The sequence below is a fragment of the Citrus sinensis genome, chromosome 4, assembly GCF_022201045.2.
Source record: "Citrus sinensis cultivar Valencia sweet orange chromosome 4, DVS_A1.0, whole genome shotgun sequence".
Taxonomy (NCBI): domain Eukaryota; kingdom Viridiplantae; phylum Streptophyta; class Magnoliopsida; order Sapindales; family Rutaceae; genus Citrus; species Citrus sinensis.
Genome location: NC_068559.1, coordinates 18,496,323 through 18,522,851, shown reverse-complemented (window position 1 = coordinate 18,522,851; position 26,529 = coordinate 18,496,323). Strand labels below are relative to the sequence as shown.

Genomic DNA, 26,529 nt, shown 5'->3' with positions numbered 1-26,529 from the left:
GGCTAGCCTGTAAAATTTAGAGGCTAGACGTTTTGTGTTTTGGTGCTCTCTGGACATCAAACGGCTAGCCTCTAAACAGAAAAGGCTAGCCGTTTTCGCTTTTGTTGGTCTCTGGACATTAAATGGCTAGCCTTGAAAAACAAAAGGCTAGCCGTTTTCCCTTACTACAGTTTCTGGAACATGAACGGTCACCCTATTATTTTGTAACTGTTAGCCTGGTTCAAAGTATTGAAACTGTTCATCTTCATCTTCACAAACCGAATCCTCTCTCCCACGTTCTCAATCGAAATATCACACGTTTATAATCAGTTCATAGCCCATATTCAATCTAAGAAATCATTTCCCACCATTTGCTCTTGCAATCAATAACCGTCGAAACCGAAAACCCCAAGGTTGTAAACCCTAGGTCCAATACTGAAATTGAACCCACATATCCTTTTTAAACATCGTTATCTTCCATCGAATCGGTTTATACCTCTTCAAATCAGTGAAAAATCATAATGTCGACTTCAAGGCCACGTAGAGCGAAAGACAAAGGGAAAGAGCTGATTCCACCACCTAAACGGACACGGAAGGACGGGGACCCTGTAGACCAACCTGATTTCGAATCAAGACACTTTCCGAACAAGCGTTTGGCCACCCGTTTTCGCTAAAGATTCATGACGTGTAAGGTACTTGATACATTCTATATTGTGCCTAATTGGCTTCGTAGCCTTAGTATTAGCAATGGAAATTTGTTGCAATTGTTGGAGGAAGTTAGTTGGATTAATGCCCTTACGATTAATGAGAATGTGTATCCTGACTTGGTGAAAATTTTTTACTCGAATATGGATACTTCCGCGGAGAAAGAGAATCGAGTAATCACCAACGTTGGAGGAGTTTTGATTGAATTTGATGATACTGAATTGAACTTTATCCTACAAACCTCTGAAGATGGGTTAGAAATATATTCTGCTAGGAAAGTTCCTACGATTGATAACTTTGTTCATGTTGATGCCGTTAGAAACATTTGTAGGTGCATTGATCTTTCTGATGAGGTCTGTACAATCCATTTCCGTGCTCAATGTCTATGCCTTTAATCGCGTATTTTACATCGTATAATTCAGAATATTGTCCTTCCTCGATCGGGCCACTTAGATGATGTTACCCACATGGATGTTGCTTTGATTGATTCTATCCTCAGGCATCGTCCGGTTAGTTCGGATACACTATTATACGCACCATGCTTTCCATACCTAACTTAATCAGTCGTGCTCTTCCATATGGAAATTTCATCACGCAAATCCTTAAATACTTTAGGGTGCCCATTAACGAACCGTCTTGTAAACCCTGTAGGAGTATAGGAGATGAGGCCGTGTATGCCTTAGGATTTGAGTGGCGTAATGGAGCATGGGTGAAGTATACTGAAGCTAAGTACACAATGCTTGCTCCAAGTGATGATCGTCCTTTGAATTCTGTGGTTCCTGCTGATCAGCTGCTTGATTTTTCACTTCCTTTCTGGGGTCAGCGTAGACGTGAGGACCCTCCTACCTGTGAACCTGATCATGATGCTTCTGCATCTTCCGTACCACCTGCAGATCCACATGACTCCTGCGAAGTTATTCTTCAACAACTTATGGACAAGGTTATGACACTTTCTGTACAGCAGACTAGCTTTCAGCATCACGTTCTAGAGGAGCACCGGCATTTGTCAAAGCAGCATCAGCAGCTCCTTCACGGACAACGCCTCATGTTCGAACACTTTAGCATTCCTAATCTGTTTCCACCTCCAGCACCACCATCCCCGCCGCCTCAGTAGTTTTCATTTCTTTATGCCATAATGTATGTTTGGATGTTAGTTTTATGTTCGGATTATTGTTTTATATGTTCGGAAATTTTATTTGACAAGTTCGGAAGTTTCTTTTATATGTTCGGAAATTTGTTTTATATGTTTGGATGGTTGTTTTACGTGTTCGGAAGTATGTTTTACATGTTCGGAAATTTGTTTTAGATGCCACCATTGCTGCTGCTTATTATATCAATAGCTACCAGCTGCAGCTGCTGCTGGTTATACAGCTGCCTATTGCTACATAAGCAGCAGCAGCTGCTGACAGCTGGATGCAGCAGCAGCTGCTGCTGTTGTTGTTGTTTCTGTAGTTGCTGCAAAAGCAGCAACAGCTACTGGCATTCCAGCAGCAGCTGGTGCCTGCAAAAGCAGCAGTTGGTAGCTAGCTGCTAGCAGCTTGATTCAGCAGCAGCTGCTGGCAGCTAGATGCAGTAGCAAGCAGCAACAGCAGCTGGTGCCTGCATAAGTAGTAGCTGCTGGCAGTTGGATGCAGCAGCTGCTGGTGCCTGCAAAAGCAGCAGCTAACAGTTGTTGCTGGTGCCTGCAAAAGCAGCAGCTAACAGTTGCTGCTGTTGCTGGTTTTGCAGCTGCCTGTTGCTGCATAAGCAGCTGTTACTGGCAACTAGATGCAGCAGCATCTGCTGCTGGTGTTGTTACTACAGCTGCTGGCGTTCCAGCAGCAGCTGGTGCCTGCAAAAGCAGCAGTTGGTAGTTGCTGTTGTTGCTGGTTCTGCATGCACCTTTTGCTGCATAAGCAGCAGCTGTTGGCAGCTACAAGTAGCAGCATCTACTGTTGTTGTTGTTATTGTTGTTGTTGTTGTTGTTGTTGCTGCATAAGCAGCAACAGCTGCTGGCTGTTGCTTATGCAGCAACAACTGCTGGCTACTTTTGTAGCAATTGCTGCCTGCGTAAGCACCAGTTGGTGGCTACTGCTGTTGCTGGTCCAGCTGCAACTGCAGTTGTTGGTTGCTTATGCCAACAGCAGCAGCAACTAAAATCCCCAAAACAAGCATTACCAGCAGGGCCGTTAGTAGCTGCAACTGCTGGCATAATTAATCATGCACATTGATTTCAAACCATTTTGCATGCTATTTAATCGGTTCATCTTGACCTAAAACATAATATTTGTTATTCAGCGGAAGCAAAGGAAACTAAATGAACAGTAAATCATTAACTTCGAACATGCGATCATTAACTTGCACTATGAAAATCATACAGTTATTGGACCAATCAACATGAGATCAGCACCATTAACTTGATACCGGGACCATTAAACTTGAAACAGAAGGAACCTGAAACTTAGGGCAATGAACATGAAACATGTGATCGTTAACTTACAACCTAAAAAATTATATAATTAATGGACCAATAAATATGAAATCATGACCATTAACGTGATATATAAATCAATAAACTTGAAACCAGTGAACTTGAAACTTAAGGTAATAAACCTGAAATAAGATATCATTAACTTGCAACCATAAAAATGATTAAATTAATGAACTTGAAACTTAGGGCAATGAACATGAAACATGTTATCATTAACTTGCAACTTAAAAAATTATATAATTAATGGACCAATAAACATGAAATCATGACCATTAACGTGATATCTAAACCAATAAACTTGAAACCAGTGAACTTGAAACTTAAGACAATAAACCCAAAATATGAGATCATTAACTTGCAACCATAAAAATGATTAAATTAATAAACTTGAAACTTAGGGCAATAAACATGAAACATGTGATCATTAACTTGCAACCTAAAAAATTATATAATTAATGGACCAATAAACATGAAATCATGATCATTAACGTGATATCTAAACCAATAAACTTGAAACCACTGAACTTGAAACGTAAGGCAATAAACCTGAAATATGATATCATTAACTTACAATCATAAAAATGATTAAATTAATGAACTTGAAACTTAGGGCAATAAACATGAAATATCGAATCATTAACCTGCAACCTAAAAAATTATATAATTAATGGACCAATAAACATGAAATCATGACTATTAACGTGATATTTAAACCAATAAACTTGAAACCAGTGAACTTAAAGCTTAAGGCAATAAACCTGAAATATGAGATCATTAACTTGTAACCATAAAAATGATTAAATTAATGAACTTGAAACTTAGGGCAATGAACATGAAATATCGAATCATTAACTTGCAACCTAAAAAATTATATAATTAATGGACCAATAAATATGAAATCATGACCATTAACGTGATATCTAAACCAATAAACTTGAAACCAGTGAACTTGAAACTTAAGGCAATAAACCCGAAATATGATATCATTAACTTACAACCATAAAAATGATTAAATTAATGAACTTGAAACTTAGGGTAATAAACATGAAATATGTGATCATTAACTTGCAACCTAAAAAATTATATAATTAATAGACCAATAAACATGAAATCATGACCATTAACGTGATATCTAAACCAATAAATTTGAAACCAATGAACTTGAAACTTAAGGCAATAAACCTGAAATATGAGATCATTAACTTGCAACCATAAAAATGATTAAATTAATGAACTTGAAACTTAGGGCAATGAACATGAAATATCGAATCATTAACTTGCAACCTAAAAAATTATATAATTAATGGACCAATAAACATGAAATCATGACCATTAACGTGATATCAAAACCAATAAACTTGAAACTTAAGGGAATAAACCTGAAATATGAGATCGTTAACTTGCAACCATAAAAAAGATTAAATTAATGAACTTGAAACCTAGGCAATGAACATGAAATATCGAATCATTAACTTGCAACCTAAAAAATTATATAATTAATGGACCAATAAACATGAAATCATGACCATTAACGTGATACCAAAATCAATAAACTTGAAACCAGTGAACTTGAAACTTAGAGCAATAAATCTGAAATATGAGATCATTAACTTGCAACCATTAAAATTATTTAATTAATGGATCAATAAACATGAAACCATAACCATTAACTTGATACCCGAATCATTAAACATGTAACTAAAGGAACATGAACACAGAGGGCAATAAACATGCAATATGTTATCATTAACTTGCAACCATGAAAATCGTTAAATTAATGGACCAATGAACATGAAACCGAGACCATTAAGTTGATACCTTGACCATTAAATGTGAAACTGAAGGAAATTCAAACTTAGGGCAATAAACATGAAACGTGAGATCATTAACTTGCAACCATGAAAATAATAAAATTAATGCACCAATAAACATGAAATCAGGACTATTAACTTAATATTTATACCATTAAACTTGAAACTTCTTTTTTATTATTATAAAAAATATTTTTTGTCTTGTCCTTTAATATTAAAATAATGAATATTTTATTATTATTTTATTTCTTATAATTAAATATTATTATTTTTATTATTATTTAATTTATTCAAGAGGCAAAAACCAGTTGCTCCCATTTTTTTTTTTGGTGTGTGGCCGTGTGTGTGGTGTCTGGTGTGTGCATGTGTGATGTGTGATGTGTTTATAGGTTTAGTGAATTTTTTTTTTTGTGCGACCCGATCGGGTATTTGGATCGGATCGGGTTTTACCCGATCCGATCACAATCCGAACGGGTGAAAAATTAACCCGATCCGATCACAACCCAATCGGGTTTGTAATTTTTCACCCGTTCGGGTTTCAATAACAACCCGAACCGATCGGAATCCAAAATTTTTCGGGTCGGGTCTGATCGGGTCGGATATTTTACCCACCCCTACATGCATGTACTGTAGCTGCCCCGAAGAAGCAACAAAAAAAAAACTTAGGTTTTTTAACTGCCCGCTTGGTAAAGCATTAAAAAAATTCTTGAAAAAAAATTAAAAAAAGCATAATAAAAATAGAAAAAGCCAAAAGATAATTTTCTTTGAAGGAAGAAGTGTAAGCTTAATAGTAATTAGTAACTATATAACGTGGCTTAGAGACGCCTTTAAATGTTAGAATAATCATTAATAAAAGTAGAGTTTTGAGTATGATACCTCATTTAAAGGCTATCTTTTAAGCTCATGAGTATCAGACTTTCTATATAGCGATTGATAAATTTTATAATTTTAGACGTAATTTATTGCATCTTTTCACGCTTAAAACTTGATAAAAAAATTTCTTTTAAGTAATGTTTGACAGAGGTGGATATGTTACAGATTCTGTAACATACACCCCCCACTCCATGCACTCCACGTGTCCCTGCTATGGAACAAAGCGCGCAAATGGCACCCTTGGAGAGCTGGGTCTGTTAAGGTACAGAAGCTGTGCCGTAGCCAGCTCCATGTTTGACATACGAACTACTATTTTTTCTCTTCAATTTGAAAATAAATATAATTCACTAAGGGCGGTTTGGGATTATTTTTAGGAGGCTTAAAAGTGATTTTAAAATTTTAAAAGTTAATTTTAGTATTTGTTAAAAAAAATTAAAATCACTTTTATCAGATCTTCCTATAGCTGATTTTGAAAATTAAAATCACTTTTATCAGCCCTTATTACAGTTAATTTAATTATCAATTATTTTCAGATAAAAAAATAAAATCAATATATTATAATTTTATTTTAATTAAAATTATTATGATACATAAATAAAAATTTTGTATGTACATGTTTTTATATGTATAAGTAAATTTTATTTTGCATTATATACATTTTAGTTATTTATTTTCTCTCAAAAGTTTAACAGTGAGATTTGCCAAACGTTCATAATTGCTTTTAAAACTCACAGTACTTCTAAAAAATAAAATTTACTAAACAGTTAACTGATTCTCTTCACAGCTAATTATTTTTACAATACAACTAACAATAACTATTTTAAAAGTTACAGCATTCCCAAACTGGCCCTAAGACGACTATAATAGAATATTTTTTTGAAAAAGGTTCAGCATTATACTGTTAAGGGTGAGACTATTTACAATTTTGTATTCCGAAAAATACAATAAACACCAATGATTGAATGAGATTTTGAATTATTAAAATATTCATAATTAAAGTGACAAACTTGTATATATATGACAATTCAAAAAATATATATACAAACTTACACTCATTTGACTTCAAATTATTTCATCATAAATCCTGGTTGTGTTAACTTCCACTTTCATAAACGTTCATTAATCTCACTTCACATTTTTCTTTTCAATAATTATCATAAATATATATATATAAAATAAAGTAGTGATTTAGTGAGCGAGAGTCTTCGTAGAACTATTTGGTTAATACACAATTTAAAAATTATTTCACAAAGAGTCGCAGAATTTTACCACATATTCAAGTGATATGATGGGCACTGGCACACACTAGACTATCACACTGCAAAATAATCAAAAAAAAAATTATTAGTATTAATTAATACTATTTTTATTATGTCCTGGTCCAAAAAAAAACGACTCTCATATTTTAAGGGAGGAAGGCTATGATGGCAAGTGAATAATGGGGATGACAAAATTACAATAGTGAATTCCAGCGGCCTTCAAGCATTAGAATTTGGGTATAAAAGTAATTAATTTTAGTTTTCTTTTTTTTTCACATAAAATATATGAGAAGCTCGCCATATTTTTCTGGTATTTTGTTTTACTTTAGTTAGCTTCTTTCACTTGTACTTAACCCAGTGGATGCAACACATAAGTTAATATAGAATATCAAATTCCAAGGGAAAATTGGTAATTTGCAACACTTGATTTTTCTTTTCTTAATTATTATTATATAGGTATTGTGCACCTTGAGTCACACATTTATTATATTATAAATTTAATATTTAATATTTACAATCAAAAATTTATTTTTTCCTTCTAGAGAGTAAGGAGCTACAAATTTTTGAATAAACATTCTATTAAAAAAATTCTGCATATATGTCATTCATACCCATTCATTTCTAATTTCAATTTCGAATAAAAAATCTGCATATCCCGTCTATCTCAAAGAACATTAATGGTACCTTAATCAATTTCTGTAGGAAAATCAAAACTGCAAAATATACTTACAAATGCTTCTTTTCTTTTTTCTTTTTTCTCTCTCCTCCCTGAAAGAAGTTACAAATGACTTAAATTGCAGATGAAGATATGGAGATTTTTTTTTTAGAAAGAAAAAAAATGCTATGTAAACTGAATTAAACAGAAAAAATAAATAAATAATTAACTGACATAACTTTCCCCTCTAAAATTATAAAACTCTTTGTCATTTAGTGTATTACATGCCAAATACCTGGGAAAATACAACAATGCGCTTCTAAAGTTTATCTGCTGTTATAAAACATAGCCATAACATAGGCTCGAAGAGTATCTGTCTACAAGTAACAATCAAACTCACTAAAACTCTTTTAGTTGCCTATAAATGAATAACAAAGACAAGCAGCTAAGCATCACCTTTTCATACCCTTACACTTTACTCCTTCCTTCGGAAAAGATGACGACGACGAGGACGACGACAAACCTGAGCGATTTTTCTCAGCCATGTCCTTGTAAAATGCCTTCTTCACGTCTTCTTTAACTACCATGAAGCGTGCCCTTTTGAGTTTCTGCTCTTCAAGAGTACCCTTTTCTAGGAGGGAAGCGTCGGACCAATCACAATCCTAAAACTTATCAACCACTTTTGAGCAACGAGGGAAGTAGTGTCGACCTGTCTCCATTGCAATCATAGAAAGTTCAGTAAATGCTCTAAGAAAATGTCTCTAGTGCTCCAAAGGTTCTAACATTTTGTTGAGATATCAATGTACTAAAAATTAACCTCTCTCTTTTGATACAAAAATCACTAATTGTAAAGGTACAAAAACTAATAAGGTATATGAATACTTGTTTTAAGCAGAGCTTGCAATCTCAATTGGAGTCTCTTGGCTTGCATAGAGGGTGTTTCATTCAAATCAACCTCCTTTAAGTTCCCACTTGATCCTTTTGATTTTGATGCTGAAAGGCCAGTATAAAAATTGGTGGCATCTGCATCCGCTCTATCCATAGCTACTCTAGCTTCAGAAGGAAACAACAACCGTGCAAAAGCCACTGCAAAACATTAAGAAGCTGTTATGGCGCTCATCCACGACAGGGGAAAGAGTATTGACAACAAAGGCTGGGCTGTAACACTCAGACTAAATCCTTGGGCAATTATTTATTAGAAACTAGTTTAGTCCAGATCATATGGATGCACAATTGTCTATCCAAAAAAGTGGATGGGATCACGACAGGCTAACAGTGTGCTCCAAGCAATTCTTATAGGTATTGAGAATGACAAAATGGATCACTCCAGATGCTTCGGAGTTCTAGTTGCTGAAAATATTCACTTCCAAAGAACAAAAATAACAGTTTATCGAAATGTCTATGAAGGGACAAACAAACAGTAGAAACAAGTGTGCTATGCACAAACTCTGAGATCCGACCAAAACACAAAGTACAACGACTCCCCCTGGCTCTGCTAAGATTTGACTTCCATGGTAGTTCCTACCGAATATACCGAAGCTTCCTTTGGACAATAGGTAGCATAATAGGCTTCTTTATTCTAGTTCTGCAATATTATTTTTCTTTCGTGCATTTCAAATTAAAAATAAAAAATAAAAACAGAGAAACACTAATCTTTTGAATGAAATAAGTACACATTAATACGAGTTAACGTGATGTATCTCACAAACCATCATTCATAATCAAGTGAATACATGGCCATACAAGTTTAAGGGGTATCTAAAATTCATGATAAATGAATAACAAAACCGGCGATCAAAGCAATTCGAGGCCAAAAATATATACATATATACATACAACCGAGGATAGAGCAGAACAGAAACGAACCAATAAAATTAAACTGAAACAAAACCAGAAACAGAACTGAAACAGAGTGTTCCATAAAAAAAAATTACAGCAAAAAAAAAAAAAAAAAAAAAAAAAGAAAAGAAGAATATGTGAATGAATAACAAAAATACAATAATAATACATGCAAAGCTTAGTTTTGGGTATGTCACTGGAAGTTGCGCGAAGGTTGAAATAGAAACAATTTGATGTTTCGCTGTCGTTTTGGCTCTGCGTTATATGCCAGTAAAAATTTGGATTCTTTTTTACTTATTTTTTAATATTTTAATGTTAATTATTAGTATTATAATAATATTACATCTTTATTATAAAGCATTGGATTCGAATTCGTGCTCGAAAGGGCAAAAGGAATAACACTAATATTAGATGTATAAAAACTCCATACCATACGTCACTTAAAAAATTTAATGAACTTAATTTGATATAATTGGAATAACACTAATAAAAAAAATAAATACCACCTTGAGTAAAAATAGTTGAAATATCAATTTAATTTTAATTAATTCTATACGGATGCACTTTGCCCACTCCCCACTACCTCTCAAATTGGAGAAAATTTTATGAGAGACCATTTTAATAAGATTTGTACAACGAATTCAAATTAAGACAAAAATACTGATAATGTGATGTACCCATCTCCTGTAAATTTTATCCTCAAATAACTTTAGTGCCCAACTGTGTACTATGTACAAATGAAATAGTCCTTATGAACAATTATACATAATTTTTTTCTGTTTTGTTTTATAAGAATGTGTTTATAGCTGGAGAGGTTCTAGAAAGGGTATCTAAATGAAAAATCAAAAGAGCTGTGAAGTTTTTTATTCAAAAGGTATAATTTTATATGTAAAATTCTCTAAACCAATCTAATAAATTATAATTCATTAGTTTGTGTCGCTGCACCAAACACATTATATTTATGAATATAATTGCTTTATTTCTCCATCTCTCACTACTTTCTAAATTTTTTCTTCATTTTTTAAGGAAAAATAAAAGAAATCTCCAGTTTCTTTTTTTTAAAAAAAAAAAGATTATCTGAATCTCATTTATGATTTGGCTTAAAAAAAATCACATTTATGATAATAGAAAATTAGAGATAGCAATGCCTACAAAATTAAAAGGCAAAGTTAGTTCAGCAGCTGATATGGCATACACATGCATGCCGCATACCAATTGTAATACAATTCTTTTTTTTTTTTTAAGCAAAGCCTATAAATTATATAATTTTACCAAAAAATATTCTATGAAATGAGTTTGTGATCCATGCTATACGTTCGCGCGTGTCACTGGACTTGAGACAATACCACAATTTTACAAACTAACTGATACACGCCAGATCACATGAGATGAAAAAACTACAAATGCCAATCGAGCTCACTAAACTCTTTTAGTTTCCCAAGTGTCAAATATAACTTTTAGGGAAACGCGATGCTTAATTGCTCGATGCCGAGGATGTCGGCATACCTGAACGATTGCTCTCAGCCATGTACTTGTACAGTGCCGACAAGGATGACGGCAGCTGAAACAGCATCCCTGAACGACGGTGATAAGCCACGTCCTTGCAGAGTGCCTTCTGCATGTCTTCTTTAAGTTTCATGAAGTATGCCCTTTTGATTTTCTGCTCTTCAGGAGTACCCTTTTCTAGGAAGGATGCATCGGACCAACCACAATCCAAAAACTCATCAACCACTTCTGAGAAATGAAGGAAGTAGCAATCCATAAACACCTCAGCCACTTCTGAGCAATGAGGCAAGAAGCGTTGACCCATCTCGACTGCAATCACAGAAAGTTCAGCAAATGCTCTAAGAAAATTATAAACATCCCAAGTTTTTCTTAAGAAATGCTATCGGCATTAAATCTGTTTTTCATTTTTTATTATTTCAGTTCAACCACTCGCATCTTAAGGATATAAAAATACATTTTGCAAGGGGAATGCGGCATGAAATTCACAAATTTTATAAGTAATTAGCCACAAATGAAAGAACTGAAGAGTCTTGGATTACAGAATTTATTCTCAATAGGCTTAGGCTTCTCTTATCCACAGATGTCTAGGGAATAATGAAGTAAAAGATATATGGCTGCGGAAAACATGGCACAATCAAGTCTTGTCTCCAAATAACAAGGTCCCAGATATCTGACTGCGGGTAAACATGGTATGGTCAAGAACCCTTATGTAATGCTCGCATCCTGTTTTGCTTTAAATGAATTTACTTAGTTTTGTTTCGATGAAAGCTTTATTTATTCTTTATTTTATTGAATTAAATACTCCTAAAATTTGAAACTTGATTTGAATTTGTTTTTTTGAGATTTTATAACTGCCATTACCCGTTTACCACAACTGCCAATTTTAACTTCCCACTAAACTCCCTTTAAAATCAAACTAATGTATAACTTTCGGTTTAAAGAAGCAAAATTTACGTTCCAAAAAGCTTCTGTCTGAAACGTTTATGTTTTATATAAATCATGACTGTGTTTGAAAAATTACTCTGTTTCATTTGAAAGGTTAAATGAATTTTCTGAAAATATTGCACAAAGAATTTTTTTTGTTCGTTATGAATGTTTTTACTGATTGAGTTAACAGCTGACCCCTTGTCAATTAGTTTTCACAGACAATAGCAATTATTAATTTGAAGAATGCTTCGGAAGGATTGAACTTTCATAAGGTTTATGGCTAGATGTTTTTAATAATTTGTCGTGTGTATTACTGATTGAAGCTTGTATTTTGGCATAGTTTTAGCAGTTGAATTCTGTTTATGTTTGTATTTATAAGACTTCTAGAAGTACTTTTTTAAAAAAAATCATGTAAGAAAGATTGTAAGATTTATTTGCTTATGAGGAAGTATTGTTGTATACTGATATACTGATTAATTAGCTGCGCATAGTTTATGATTGAGAATGATTTTTTCAAAATTTTGTGAAATCCATGAAAACAAAAAGTAGATGACCTTTTGATATTTTGGATATTTGGATTTCCAAGCATTTAATTTCGCTCAGATTCGATATGTGTTCTAAACCCTAATTGAGTCTGGGTGTCACACATTCGGTCCAGAGGTAAAGAGTTGATCCCGTGAGATTTAGTTTAGGCATTGCGCACTCCCTGAAAGTTTTGAAGGACACTGATTATGTAGGCATCCCTGCAACAAATGTCTTTAGTGGTATAAAGAAAGGTTCTACCATTTGGTTGAGATATCAATGTACTAACAATTACCCTTTCTCTTTTGATACATCTGATTACACCTAAGAGAGCACTATAAAGAGATTCCAATTTACTTCTAATGAAATGGAAGGAGAAACCTTGATACATGTATTATTTAATTATGAAGATAATCCGTAAATAAAAAGGTGCAAAAGTTAATAAAGTATATAAATACCTGTTTTAAGCAGAGTTAGCAGTCTCAATTGACGACTCGTGGCTTGCATAGAGGGCGTTTCATTCAAATCAACCTCCTTTAAGTTCCTACTTAGTCCTTTCCGTCCTAATACTGAAAGGCCAGTGGTGGTATCTGCAACTGCCATTTCCATAGCTACTCTAGCTACAGAAGGAAACAACCGTACACAAGCCGCTGCAAAATATTAAGAAGCTGTTATGGCACTCATCCAGGATAGGCATAAATTTTTTGGTACCTCATTACTTTTGGAAAACAAAAAAAACAAAAAAAACAAAAAAAAAGTTTTTGATGACAAAGTCTTGTACAATTATTTATCAAAAACCAGTTCAGTGCAAACCACCAAGCCTAGATCAGATGGATTCAGAATTGTCTATTCCAAAAACGGGGATCAAATCACACGATTGGCCAACAGTGGGCCCCAAGCAATGAGCCCATGTGTGTTTGAGATGCTAAGATGAAGGGACTCACCAACTCTGAGAAGATGATTTACTAATACCAGTAAAGGAATATCACCTCTATTTTCCGGATGAATGGACAAACAAACAGTAGAAAGAAGTGTGCTATGCACAAACTCTGAGAAGGTGATGAACTAATACCAGTAAAGAAATTATCACCTCTATTTTCCAGATAGTCCAGCTTCCTTTGGAAATCATCATCCATCACCTCTGATGACATTGCCAAGTTCTCAGACACGGAGTTCCTTCTCATCTCTCTCTCAAGGACATCAATGCATAACCGGTCTTTGTTAGTTTCCTGCCCCTGCTTTGTAGCTTCAACATAATCCTTTTGCCTAGTCATTCTCCGACAGATTGCTACAGCTGTTTGCCCATCTGATGTAGTTTCTGACGCACATGCTCCCTTGCTCAGCAGAGTCACCATCACTGCTGGCTCCTTACGCCTTGCAGCCACATGAAGCACCGTACGTCCTCTTGCATCCTTAAGATTGAGATCAACCAAGCCCATATTGAGCACTTCCACAAAAAAAATTAGGGTTGCAGTAGGCAGCGGCATAGTGCAGAGCATAAGCATCATCTAAAGTGACTTTATACTCTTTCAGAAGAAGATTCAGCAGTTCAAAATCATCAGTGTCCAGAGCCTTGTGGATTCTTCTGACTGTTTTTTTCACGCAAAGGATCCACTTCTTTTGTGTTAGCTTCAGACTCCTGATTAGATTTGACACGGAGTGATTTGATTTCACTTGAAACTTCATCAGGAATCTCTTTCTCGAGACAAACATTGTCAAGATTTGACCTTGCAATTCTCTGGATACAGTAAGAACGGAGCCGATTCAGTTGGCAATGGAAGGCAGCCACGAGAACCGGGATTACATCTTCCACAGGAGCATAATCAACGAACATCACAAGGCTATCCTACACGGACAGATAGAGTTTTTATTCAGTGTAATATATTCAAAATTCAAATACCCCATAGTGGGTAATTATTGGCAAACATCAAAAAGCATATATAAAATGCTACACGGACAGAGAGTTTTGATTCAGAATAATATATTCAAAATTCAAACACTTAATGGGGATAATCTGTGCAGGAAAATAATAATGAGGGGGAAAATCAGTGTCATGCTTATCGAACCTAAATGCCGATGGACCAATGAACAGAGACATAAGCTCACCTACACAAGATGTTATTCTACAGCGTTAATGATTTGGTAGGTTATATCCTGGACGGGAAAAAGAGAATCTCTCGCATTCACTGTTGAGCTTGAAAGCATGAGAGAACTAACTGTCGAGTGAGTGAGAAAATACGGATAAAACAACCTAAATAACAGAACAGTCAAGCCAGAACATGAACTGACACCCACCAAAATGAAAATTGGTGGTCAGTAAATTTTTTTCCCAAAGAAACCTTCCAATGCTAGTCTCCAATAGACCATTTCATAATTGGGCAATTTAATAAAAGTGAGACGAGTGAATCAACTAAAGGAAAGGCGAAGTTTGTCAAAGTTCCAATATACAGAGGTAGAATAACATATCATTCACTAGAAATTTAGCGCCGTTGTTGGACAGTAAGTAACAGCTAGACATCCTTGAAGGCTTAAACAAATCTATGAAGCCTACAGACAGAAGTGACAATTTTCCTTGGTTAGAAACTGAACGCAAAAGCTTTTTGTGATAGGTGATAAGTGCGTATTTTTCATATATTTTACTATTAATTTCTCCATCTTTTTCTTGTTTTGGTCTTAAATATTCTAGTTATTTTAGTTAATTTTTAAATTATACATATTTTACCCTTAATTATTTAATTACTAGTTATTTTTATTTGTTATTTTTAATTAATTAAATTATTTTATTGAATAGGGAATTAATTGGAGATTATGAATAAAAAGGGCACGAAGAAGTTCAAATTGAGAAGGAATAAAGATTAAATTAGAAGACAAAAATACAGTCAAAAATTGATAAAATCGAGTGGAAGAAATCAAAGCAATTAATCCAATTGAGAAATGTTGAATAATTAAAAGATTTAATTTTTTTCCAATTGGCAATTGGAGTACACGTGCATGGCATTGCAAAAGTGGAAAGCATTTAAACGGGCCCGCAATTGACTTTCAAAAGTTGGAATTAATGGCTTTTGGTGGCGTTAAATTGGAGAAGGATTTCAATTAGAATTGAAAAATGATTTCTTTATTCTTGTTGGAGAAGAATTCGGTCAACTAACATTATAAAAGGAGATTGCAGCAGCTGGACAGAAAAAAAAAAAAAAAAAAAAAGAGCAGGGCAAATCCAATTCGGCAGCAAGAAGAAGAAAAAATCAGCAGCCAGAATTCAATTGAAGAAAAAGGCAGCCGCTTGAATTAATCTCCATGATTGGTTTTGTCAATTTTCTTATTCCCAATTCAATTATGTTAGGCTAGATTTTTATTTGGTTGAGGGTGAATTTAAAACCCTAAACATGCTATGCAATTAAATTTAAATTCTATCATTTAATTTATTTAATTGAGATTGTTTATGTTCTTCTATAATTAATGTTCATGGTTTATTCTTGTTTTATTTGAGTGGCCAATTAGATAGGACTTGAAAAAATTTTATTGCTATATTAAAATTCTTGATCCGTAATTGTCTTGATATTTTAATCATTAGTAGCAGGTTGGAATTAGTGATTTCAATTGAAGAACATAACCTAGGTTAAATAATCCGAGCTTGTGTGTTTATTGCCTAGATCAACCTAATATCTTTTTTTGTTTAATGCTTCCATTATCTTAAATTTAAAGAGCTTGTTTTAAATTATTTAATGGTTAGAGATTAGGTGAAGAGCTTATTTTGCCTAACGACACACTAAGGAAAGATTGAGACTAACAGAGCTTATTGTTGTCTACGGTTGATAGTTTCAATATAAATTCATGATAGAATTAATATATTATGTGCATGTTTGGTGGTGGCGAATGATCCTTTAACCAAAATTTTCATCATTATTATTTCTTTCTCCTTTAATTAGAGTTTTTATTAAATTCTTGTTCGTAATTTTAATTTATTTATTTCTTACTATTTAGTTAAAAATTCATAAACCCCCCTTTTATTTTTAATTGGCATTTTTGTTAGTTAGATTAATTTATATTATTATTATTATTATTATTATTATTATTATTATTATTATTATTACTAGTACTATTATTTTATTTTAAATCTTGTTTTGGAGTTAATAATAAATATAACTAGCATAGTCTCTGTGGGATCGATCCTTACTCGCTCTGTACTAATTATTTATATTAATAATAAGGTTTTAAATTTGGTGCACCTTAACGACACTACCAATAGGATAGGTGCACTTATCAAATTCAGGCTCATGTAATCTATACCTTTTTGGTTAGTTTTTATCATTCTTGGGTGTCAGTGTCAGTGTCGGCAAGCATTGATTCCTAGAGTTCGCTGCCCATCATCATCATTTTTGTCTCTTTCAAAATAAAACAACAGACTCTTGCAAGATAAGAGGGAAATTTACAGTAATAACCAAAAAAATTTCCCTTTTTTTCATCTTAACCCCCCAAAAATATTTCTATCAACATTAGCCATAAAACAACATTTGAGACCAAAATACCCCTCCCTCATCTCTTCCCCAACACTCCCTTTCACTCATCTCTCCCAAACCGATCCAACTCCCATCATCGGCGGCGACATCATCCCTCGTCGGCGGCGGCTCCATCTCTCACCGGCATCCGATCTACAACCTTCAACAAAACCTAGGTTAGTCATTTTTCTTATTTTCATTAATTTAAAATGAGATTTTAGAATAATAATAGTTATAGCTTGAGATTAATAGTGGTGGTGATGATGTTTGTGGTGGTTGGTGGTGTTTGGGAGTATTGTTTTCGATTTTGGAGTGATTGTGCTTAATTTTGCGGGTGGGGAGGGAGGGGGGCAGGGTGCGCGCGCGCGCCCATGCGCGGCACGCTGTTGCACCAAATCTGGCCTGCTGTCGCACCAAATCTGGTGCGACGGGCGCGCGCCTATCGCACCAGGCTGCGGTCGCACCAGATCTGGTGCGACGGGCGCGCGCCTGTCGCACCAGGCTGCGGTCGTACCAGATCTGGTACGACGGGCGCGCGCCTATCGCACCAGGCTGCGGTCGCACCAGATCTGGTGCGACGGGCGCGTGTCGCACCAGAGCTGGTGCGACGCGCGCGCCTGTCGCACAAGCTCGGGTGCGACAGGCTTGCCCGTCGCACCAAAAATTAGAATTTTTTTTGTAACGAGTTAATTTTTTTTTTTTGTAAATGTAATGTAATAATTTTATAAATATTACAGATACATGGCGAAATCAGAATCACCGGATTTTGAAGTAGGCAAGATGTATTTTCGTTATGCTGATCACTTTCCTAGTCGAATTTCGAGCATGTGTATGTTATCTTCGGTCGTTAAAGCCATCGAGGAAAAATTAACAAACCGGCAGTTGCGTATGTTCAAAAAGGATATATTTTGGCATTTCTTGGAGTGTCGAAGTTTTCCATTTAGTGGGGTAATTTTGCACAATCTTCTACTGCGGCAAGTGGCCCACGAAGAAGATAGCCGTGAGGATCAGTTATGGTTTCAAATTGGTAAGCATTTGATTCGCTTGTCAATTGTCGAATGGTGCTTGGTTACTGGACTTTCATTTGGTGTTGATACCAATCAAAAAAATGATGAAATGGAGCAAAGGCTACGGAATACGTATTTTGGTGGTGTGCATCGTAAGATTAATGTGAAGCAATTCGATGCAGTATTTAAGGAGTTGAAATTCGAGGAAATTGACGATATGGACGCATTAAAGATTGCGCTGTTTTATTTTGCGGACAGAGTACTAAATGCAAGAAAAAATCACTGTCAAATTAATTTCGATTGGCTTGACCAAGTTGATGATATACAGTACTTCCGAAAGCGTCCATGGGGTCTATTGTCGTGGGAAATGATTTACGAGAGTCTTGACAATGCACTGTTCGAGAAATACGAGAAATTTAAGAAGACTCGGTTGAAAAATCCAGATCATAATATTGAAAAATACAATCTTTACGGCTTTACGTGTGGGGTTCAGGTGCTATTTTTTTTTTATTAATAAGTTTTATAGTATTAAATATTTGATAGTTGTTTTATTTGATTTTTCACTTTGGTTGTTGTAGGCTTGGATTTACGAAGCAATCGGAGGGTTGCCATCAACATGGGTCGTCAAAACGAAGAATAAGATTCCCCGCATTCTGCAATGGAAGCCCATGGCGTCTTCGAGAATCAACTTTGCGGAGGTTTATTCGTTCTTCAACGACGAATCTCGTCTTGTAAGTAATATGTATTACTTATTTTTTTAACTTTACTAAATTTAAGTTATGTATACTTACTTAAAATTTTAAATTGAATTTATGGAAGGGGGACGTTTTACAAACTCTTGAGCCAAATTCAAAGGAGAGTAGCAGAAATTATTGGCTCTCTGTGAAGGATTACTTGCCAAGCATTCCAGACTGGGTTCATAAGGTCGGTATACTCTAGGCACTAAAAATTTTTTAATCGAAATTTTTGACTTTTCATTTACTAATTTTAAATGATACTTTATACAGCACCAACCCTCAATCAACGCGATGCCGTCGGTTACAAGGCAATCAGACGAGCATGACGATCATGACGACATACCAAACCCAATACCAGAGCAGCGTCATGACACTTTTGAGGATGAGGTGGGGCATGACACTTTTGAGGATGAGGTGGCTGTTGATGACCACCAGCAGCAAACAGACAACTCTGATGACGCACGGGATTCTGAGGTTAGAAATAATATACGATATTTTTTTTATAAATTATTTTTTTTTTATTGTTATTCTAAAGTTTTATTTTTTTCTTTTGTAATAGTCGAGGACAAAGCAGTTTAATGATTACGTACGACGACGGCTGGATAAGATTGATCGTAACGTGTATGAAATAAAGTCAGAATTAAAAGATTTTAAAGAAACCGTTGTTGGCTTCATCGACACATTTTCTAAACGTCCAAATAAGGATTCTCCCACTGTACGCTCGTATGCGGTAAGCTAATTTAAATTTAATAATAATGTTCGTTTAACTTTTAATTTGATAGTTATTTAATATGTTCTTTTTAGCGAATGTATAGGCCCCGGATGACGTTGGAGTGTATACTGACGTGGGCAATGAAAATTTGTCTACGCCCACGTCATTGTATAGTTTCTACGGGGATGTAAGTGGGGAGAGCGTGCAGGTGTTCACAGAGGTGCCTCCGGGCGTTAGTAAGTTCGGCCGCGCGTACATACCGTCGTATGTTTATAACAGTCCTTATATGATTCCTCCGGTCAGGCGAGGACAGAACGTCCGGCCTTTACCTCGACCCCAAATCATGGAGCATGCGATTGACATGAGTACGAGTGTGGATGTAAATCCACTGAGAGGATTGGAGAACTCTAGTCTGTTTGCTGAGTTTGATCGATGGTTCACTAGTGATAGCAGAGTCCGCCGGAGAGTCCAGCACCCGCGGTCATTCTTTCAAATAATTTTGGGGACAGCTTCGATGGGATGGCTAGGCGATAAGGTATTTATAATTTCCTCGTGGTGTATACTGTTGTGGATTTGTGTATAAATTTTTTTTTAAAAACTCGTAATATTTCTGTTTCTCTACAGCATATTCACGAGTATCTCCGCTTGATTAGTGAGAAACAACGGCAGTATCCAAATGCCTTACTCCAACGTGTCACACATACTGACACATTTTTTTGGGTAACGTGCCGACAAAACTTATAAATTTTATTAAATTATAAAAATTTAAGTTTTATTAATTTATGCATTTCTTGGTTATCTATTTATTAGGTGTTCTTGAATCAGTTATGGAATAACGGGAATTGTGCAGTCGATTCAATGGTATTCGACGACCGCTTGAATAGTTATCTTTGTGGGAGACAGCACACAATGTCTAAATCAATGACGGATGTCGATATGGTATGTATTTTATTACATTTCACATGCTATATAATGAAAATATTCAAGTTGTTTCTATTTCTTTGTTGTATTTTAATTTTCATACATAACGAACATGTTTTTCAATTGTTATATGCAGTTACTCATCCCTGTTAACTTGGACGGCGCGCATTGGGTACTAGCACGAGTTGACTTTCGGAAAAATAAAGTCTGGATTTATGACTCATTACTCTCAAATCGCGACGACAAAAGGTACAAGTTGAAATTCAAGCCACTTGAAGTTATATTCCCTCGATGGTTGGAATATGTTGGCTTCTACAATATCCGACTGGAGTTGCGGAGTGAGGACCCGTGGAAAGTTATCGCAGTTAAGAGCGCGCCACAACAAGAGCCCGGAACTGGCGATTGCGGTGTTTTTGTATTGATGGTTACGATGTATTTAATGTTCAGGCTTAGATTGGAGTTTAACGCTAGTCATGTCGAGTACTTTAGAAAGAAGATTGCGGTTGATATATTTAATGACGATATTATATTGTAAACCTATGTAGTAATTTAAATGTTGAAATTTGATTTTTTTTTTTACTTTGCGCACTTAAGTTTATATAATTTTAATGCCTCACATTTTAAACTTTAAATAAAGTTTTATGAAATATAAGTGTACAATACACAAAAAACAGTAACAGTTTTAACCAACGAAATACAAAAACAATAATAGTTTTAACAAACTCATAACACACAAAATACAACTAACTTCGAGTCGACGCAATGGGATTCTTACATCTCTTACGATTATGGCCTAGTTCATGACACCGACCGCATCTTACAGTCCGCCGGTCAACGTCCTCGCCAGCCGAGGGTATTCTGAGCTCTTTACGACGGCCAGGTGGTGGTGCCTCAACTGGTGGGTATACTTGCATCTCCTGAATTTCATCTGGAACTTCCCAATCAGCCACATCACCAACTGACTCTACTGGTTGTGCATAAGCCATCGCCAACGATTCTGTAGTGTAAAAGTCCGAGAAAAGGTTAATAAAATCCACCCGGTGTGTTAAACACGCCGCAATTGCATGAGCACACACAAGCTGATCAAGCTGGAACACTCTGCAGGAGCAAGTTCTCTTTTGCAAGTCAACCAAACCTTCCTTAAGCCCACCGCCTACCACTTGAAATCGATGCGGAGACACCGGCCGAACTATCATTCTTTCAGCTATAGTTCTCCTCTCAGTGACTATTTCATCCGTCCATGTTGTTAGCCGAGTAGTCATTGATTCAGCCACAATTTTTCTATCATAAAACCATTGCTGCATTGTTTTTCTAAAGTGATCAACAAGATGAGTAACAGGAAATTTTCGAGGTTCCCACATGAAAGAATTAACACTCTCCGCGATGTTGGTGGTAAGTATGCTGTACCTCCTACCTTCAAACTGAGACCTTGCCCAATTACACGTACCGACATTATTTTCTAGGTAATCAGCCGCACCCGAGTGGATCATCCACAACCCTTCAAGTTGTCTCTTAAATTCCTCGTGGCCATATGCTTTTGCTGCATTAATAAAGGCAGGCTCAAATTGATCTCAAAGAGCTTTGGACATTCTAAACTGAGACTTAATGTTACCTTTGACGTGGTAAAAACAAACGCCATGACTTGCATTGTGAAATACTTTAAGAACGGCTCTCCTTATGGCAGTGCATCGATCAAAGATAATTACCAACTCAGATCTATCGCCAATCACTCCGTGTAACTTCATCATAAACCATTCCCAAGCATCATTGTTTTCTGAATCCATGATCCCAATCGCTAAGCATCATTGTTTTCTGAATCCATGATCCCAATCGCTAACGGATACAATTGATTGTTACCATCAAGACATGTTGCCACGAACATGCTTCCACGATATAGTCCCTTCAGATGAGTACCATCTACAGCAATGACAGGCCGAATGTACTGCATAAAACCCTTGATGGAAGATCCGAGTGCTACAAAATAGTACAAGAAATTATCATCTCCATCCTGCTCGAGGTGAGTGACTGTACCCTCATTAGCTGTAGTTAGTACGTGAGAGTATTTAGGGAGCAAGTTGTATGACTCTGCAGGGTTGCCTCGAACTATTTCAAGACCAATTTCTCTTGCCCGATATGCCTGCTGGTATGTTAACTGAACACTGTATTCCTGTTGCATATCTGCTCTTATGTCATTCGGAGTATAAATCCTCTTGTCTTGAATATATTTTTCTGCGATAATATGACCGACAACCCGACTCCTTACTTGATGACGTCCATCAACCAATACCTCATTATGACAAGTGTGTACATTGTCAATTCTCTTCACCACCCAAGGAACATTTTGCTCGTTCGAACATCTAGTTGCTCGAATACGCCATTTACATGATTCTGAACAACAGTGAGCCTCGAAACGTGTCGTAATAGACCGTGCAATCTTGAAATCAAACTTATCTCTAAAGGCAACCTTGCGTAGTTGTAATATAAACTCATTCTTCTCAGCAAATAGCTTACCCACACTGATATCATCTGAATCACAACTGCTAACAAAGCTTGGAGCAACCATGTTCGAAGGCAAAGTTGGAGTAAGACTTGTAAGGGGGTCAATTCGCCTTCTCGATCGAACCATAGAAGGACTAGGTCTATTGCCTCTGTTATTCACAGGAGTATTGTCTTCACACTCATCGTCGTGCTGAAACGACGGAACATTCGAAGGACCGGCTCCTCCATCATCACCATCATTATTGAAATGAATGCCCCTCGTATTATTAGAAGGTTCTGCACAAGCATTATCCCCCTCTGTCTCATGATGAAAATCATCATTGTCCCGAAAATCATTGTTGTGATACGGAGAATACCGTTGCTCTAACGACATCGTTATTGGAAATACCGTTGCTCCAACATCCTCTAACGTAACGCCGTTATCATCAATGTTGTCATAATTGTCGTGGATTGGAGAGTAATATTGCTGCAGCGATATTGTCCTTGGCAACACCTCTTCATCATTATCGGGGCCAGACATATTTGCTCTAAACGAAGTTTCTGTATCGACATGTGGCTCAATACCTTCGCTCGGAACTCGAGGTGATGTGGTCACGAATATAGGAATGCATCCAAAATTGGCTACGTCGGATGCCATATGCAACACAACCCTCACCATTTCATCATCAAATATATCCATGGGCAGTGCACATATACGATATAATGTGTTACTAGACCTCAAAGTTGTCTTCATTGTAATACTATATTCATTAGGGTTTATTTGTAACACCTCGTATACTCTTGCCAATAACTGATCAAACAGACAATTTTTCCCAACCAAAAAAGCTCGATTTTTACCATTCACATACTCCATACGGCCATCCTCTAATGTCTCCCACCAACCATCGTAACACAATTCAAGTACAACTGAATCCATTAAACCTGAAATTATCAAAAAAAAATTAATTGGATCCGGATCAAATTAATACAGTTTTAATGAATCTCTAAGGCTTGGTGCGACAGACAGCCTGTCGCCCGAAGCTTGGTGCGACAGGCAGCCTGTCGCCAGATTCACCCACGACTCAGTTAACCAAGTTCAGAAAATAACTCATACCACCAAGTTCAGAAAATAACTCATACCACTAAGTGATGCCGATTAGTGTTGGATTCGGATAGATTATGATTGGATTTCACTTTTACTGTTGTCTTTTGCCGTCGACGTTGGTTGATGATTAAGCTGCGTTTGGTTTGACGATATGGGAGAAAGATTGTTGCTTTTGGTCTGTAAAGAAAGATAATTTGGGGAGAAAGGCTTGTGTTTGGCTAATGTTGATAGAAAAAAGTTGAGAGGGTTAGTTGTGAAAATAATAAAATATTTATGACTATTTTCGTAAATTTCCCAAGATAAGACGAAGTTTTGGATATACTACAATGCCTAATCTTGCGAACCACCGAAGTTGTTTCACATTTACTTACTTCGATTCTTTGGCTCTTTGCAAGTCACAACTGAAATTGATTTCAATCCCACATGTGTTAAAACTATACCAATAAGCATAAATTTAAGCAATACAAATAGCGGGGAACCGCAACTACCTCATAAACCGAACAGAGCGCTGTCATCTTAAAAGCAGCAGAAGCATACATCAACTCAATAGCATAATTAATAGCAGGAGGGCAAGCATCATGAGTACAAGCGTCATCAACACACGTGGACACTTCTGGAGGAGATGCCTTTGTCATTCCAGTGTAAATATAATGCCGGATATCATTGAAAGCTTCAAATCCAACCTTCCAATGAGGCACCAAATCAGTCATAAGATACTTGGGTCTCCCCTCACTCACAGAAGCATCACTGCTCAAATTAAAAAGCGAACGGACTGCGTGCAGACAATATGCTGCGATTAACTGCCACTGATTTGCCCTCAACAACGATCTCAGCATCAAGATTGCTGCTTTGCCTCCTTAAGTTCAAATTATCAAGATCACAAGGGTCTGTGGATTGATTAGTAGACCAACATGTCGGATATGATGAGAGAAAACTCAAAGATGCTGACTTTTCGTTTGCATTTTCCATGATACTATCAAGGAAGAATAATATCAATCAAAACGAAAGGCTTATAACTGAAGCTTGAATCGCGATCTACCTACGTGATTTAAATATGAAAGTTTGACCGAAGTTCACCAGTCATGAAGCGAGCAAGCATCAAAGAAACAGAGATGAATCATATATGTTCTATCAAAAGCAACACCAAAAAGAAATAAAAATAAATAAATAAATAGATTTTTTAATTGCCCACTCGGTAAAGCAATTTAAAAAAAAGAAATCTTGAAAAAATAAATAAAAAAAGCCAAAAAGATAATAATAGTATAATGTAGCTTAGAGAGACCTTTAAATGTTAGTATAATCATTAGCAAAAATAGATTTTTGAGTATGATACATCATCCGAAGCCTATCTTTTAAGCTCATGAGAATCAGACTTTGTGTAATATATATATACATACACATATAACATTATATTTATTTAGTGATTGATTAATTTTACAATTTTAAACGTAATTTATTGCATCCTTTCGCTAGCTCATAACTTGATAAAAAAATTTCTTTAAGTAATGTATCATCTATGAAGTACTATTTTTATCTTCAATTTGGAATAAGTATAAGTGATTAAGACAATTATAATAGAATAAATTTTTGAAAAGGTTTAACATTATATTATTAAGGGTGATGCGGTATATAATTTTGTACTCTGAAAAATACTATAAAAACCGATGGTTGAATGAGATTTTGAATTATTAAAATATTAATAATTCAATTTACTGTTAGTGACAAACTTGCATATATAACAATTCAGAAAATATATATTACAAGTTTTTTAACATCCATTCACTTACACTCATTTGACATAAAATTATTTCATCATAAATTCTAGTTGTGTTAATTTCTCACATTCATGAATGTTCATTAATCTCACTTTACATTTTTCTTCAACAATTATCATAAATATATACAAAATAAAGTAATGATTTAGTGCGCGATGGTCTATATAAAGTTGTCTAGTTAATACACAATTTAAATTCTATTTTACAAAGAATCGCAAAACTTTACCTCATATTCAGGTGCTATGATGGGCACTGGTATTTACCGGATCATCACACTACAAAATAATCAAAAGAAATTTATTAGTATTAATCAATGTGATTTTTTTTATTATGTCGTGGTCCAAAAATGGCCAATGAATAATGAGGATGACAAAATTACAATAGCCAATTCCAGATACCTTCGAGCATGAGAATTTGGGTATAAAAATAATTAATTCTAAAAAATTGGTAATTTACAAAAAAAAAAACTCCTTTTCTTAATTATTATTATATGGGTGCTGTGCACCTTAAGTCACATTTACCATATTATAAATTTAAATTTTGATATCTACAGTTAAAGATTTATTTTTCTTCTGGAGAGTAATAAGCTACAAATTTTTGTATAAAAATTCTGTTAAAAAGTTCTGCATATATATCATTTATATCCATCCATTTCTAATTTCAATTTCGATGAAAATTCTGCATACCATCAATTTCGAATAACATTAATGTCATCTTAACCAATTTCTGTATGAGGGTCAGTACCGTAAAAT

The 26,529-nt window shown here is 35.3% G+C and overlaps 1 protein-coding gene and 1 pseudogene across 1 annotated transcript; one reads left to right on the top strand and one right to left on the bottom strand.

Moving 5' to 3' along the window:
- LOC102624048 (BTB/POZ domain and ankyrin repeat-containing protein NPR1-like) overlaps window positions 1-26,204 on the bottom strand; it is a 117,185-nt pseudogene extending 90,981 nt beyond the window's left edge.
- On the top strand, window positions 18,558-19,558 carry LOC127901808 (uncharacterized). Its single transcript, XM_052439745.1, has 4 exons — window positions 18,558-18,780; window positions 18,869-18,973; window positions 19,057-19,260; window positions 19,346-19,558. The coding sequence occupies exons 1-4, from the start codon at window positions 18,718-18,720 to the stop codon at window positions 19,523-19,525; spliced, it is 552 nt and encodes a 183-aa protein (XP_052295705.1). The 5' UTR covers window positions 18,558-18,717; the 3' UTR covers window positions 19,526-19,558.
- Window positions 26,205-26,529: the final 325 nt, after the last annotated feature.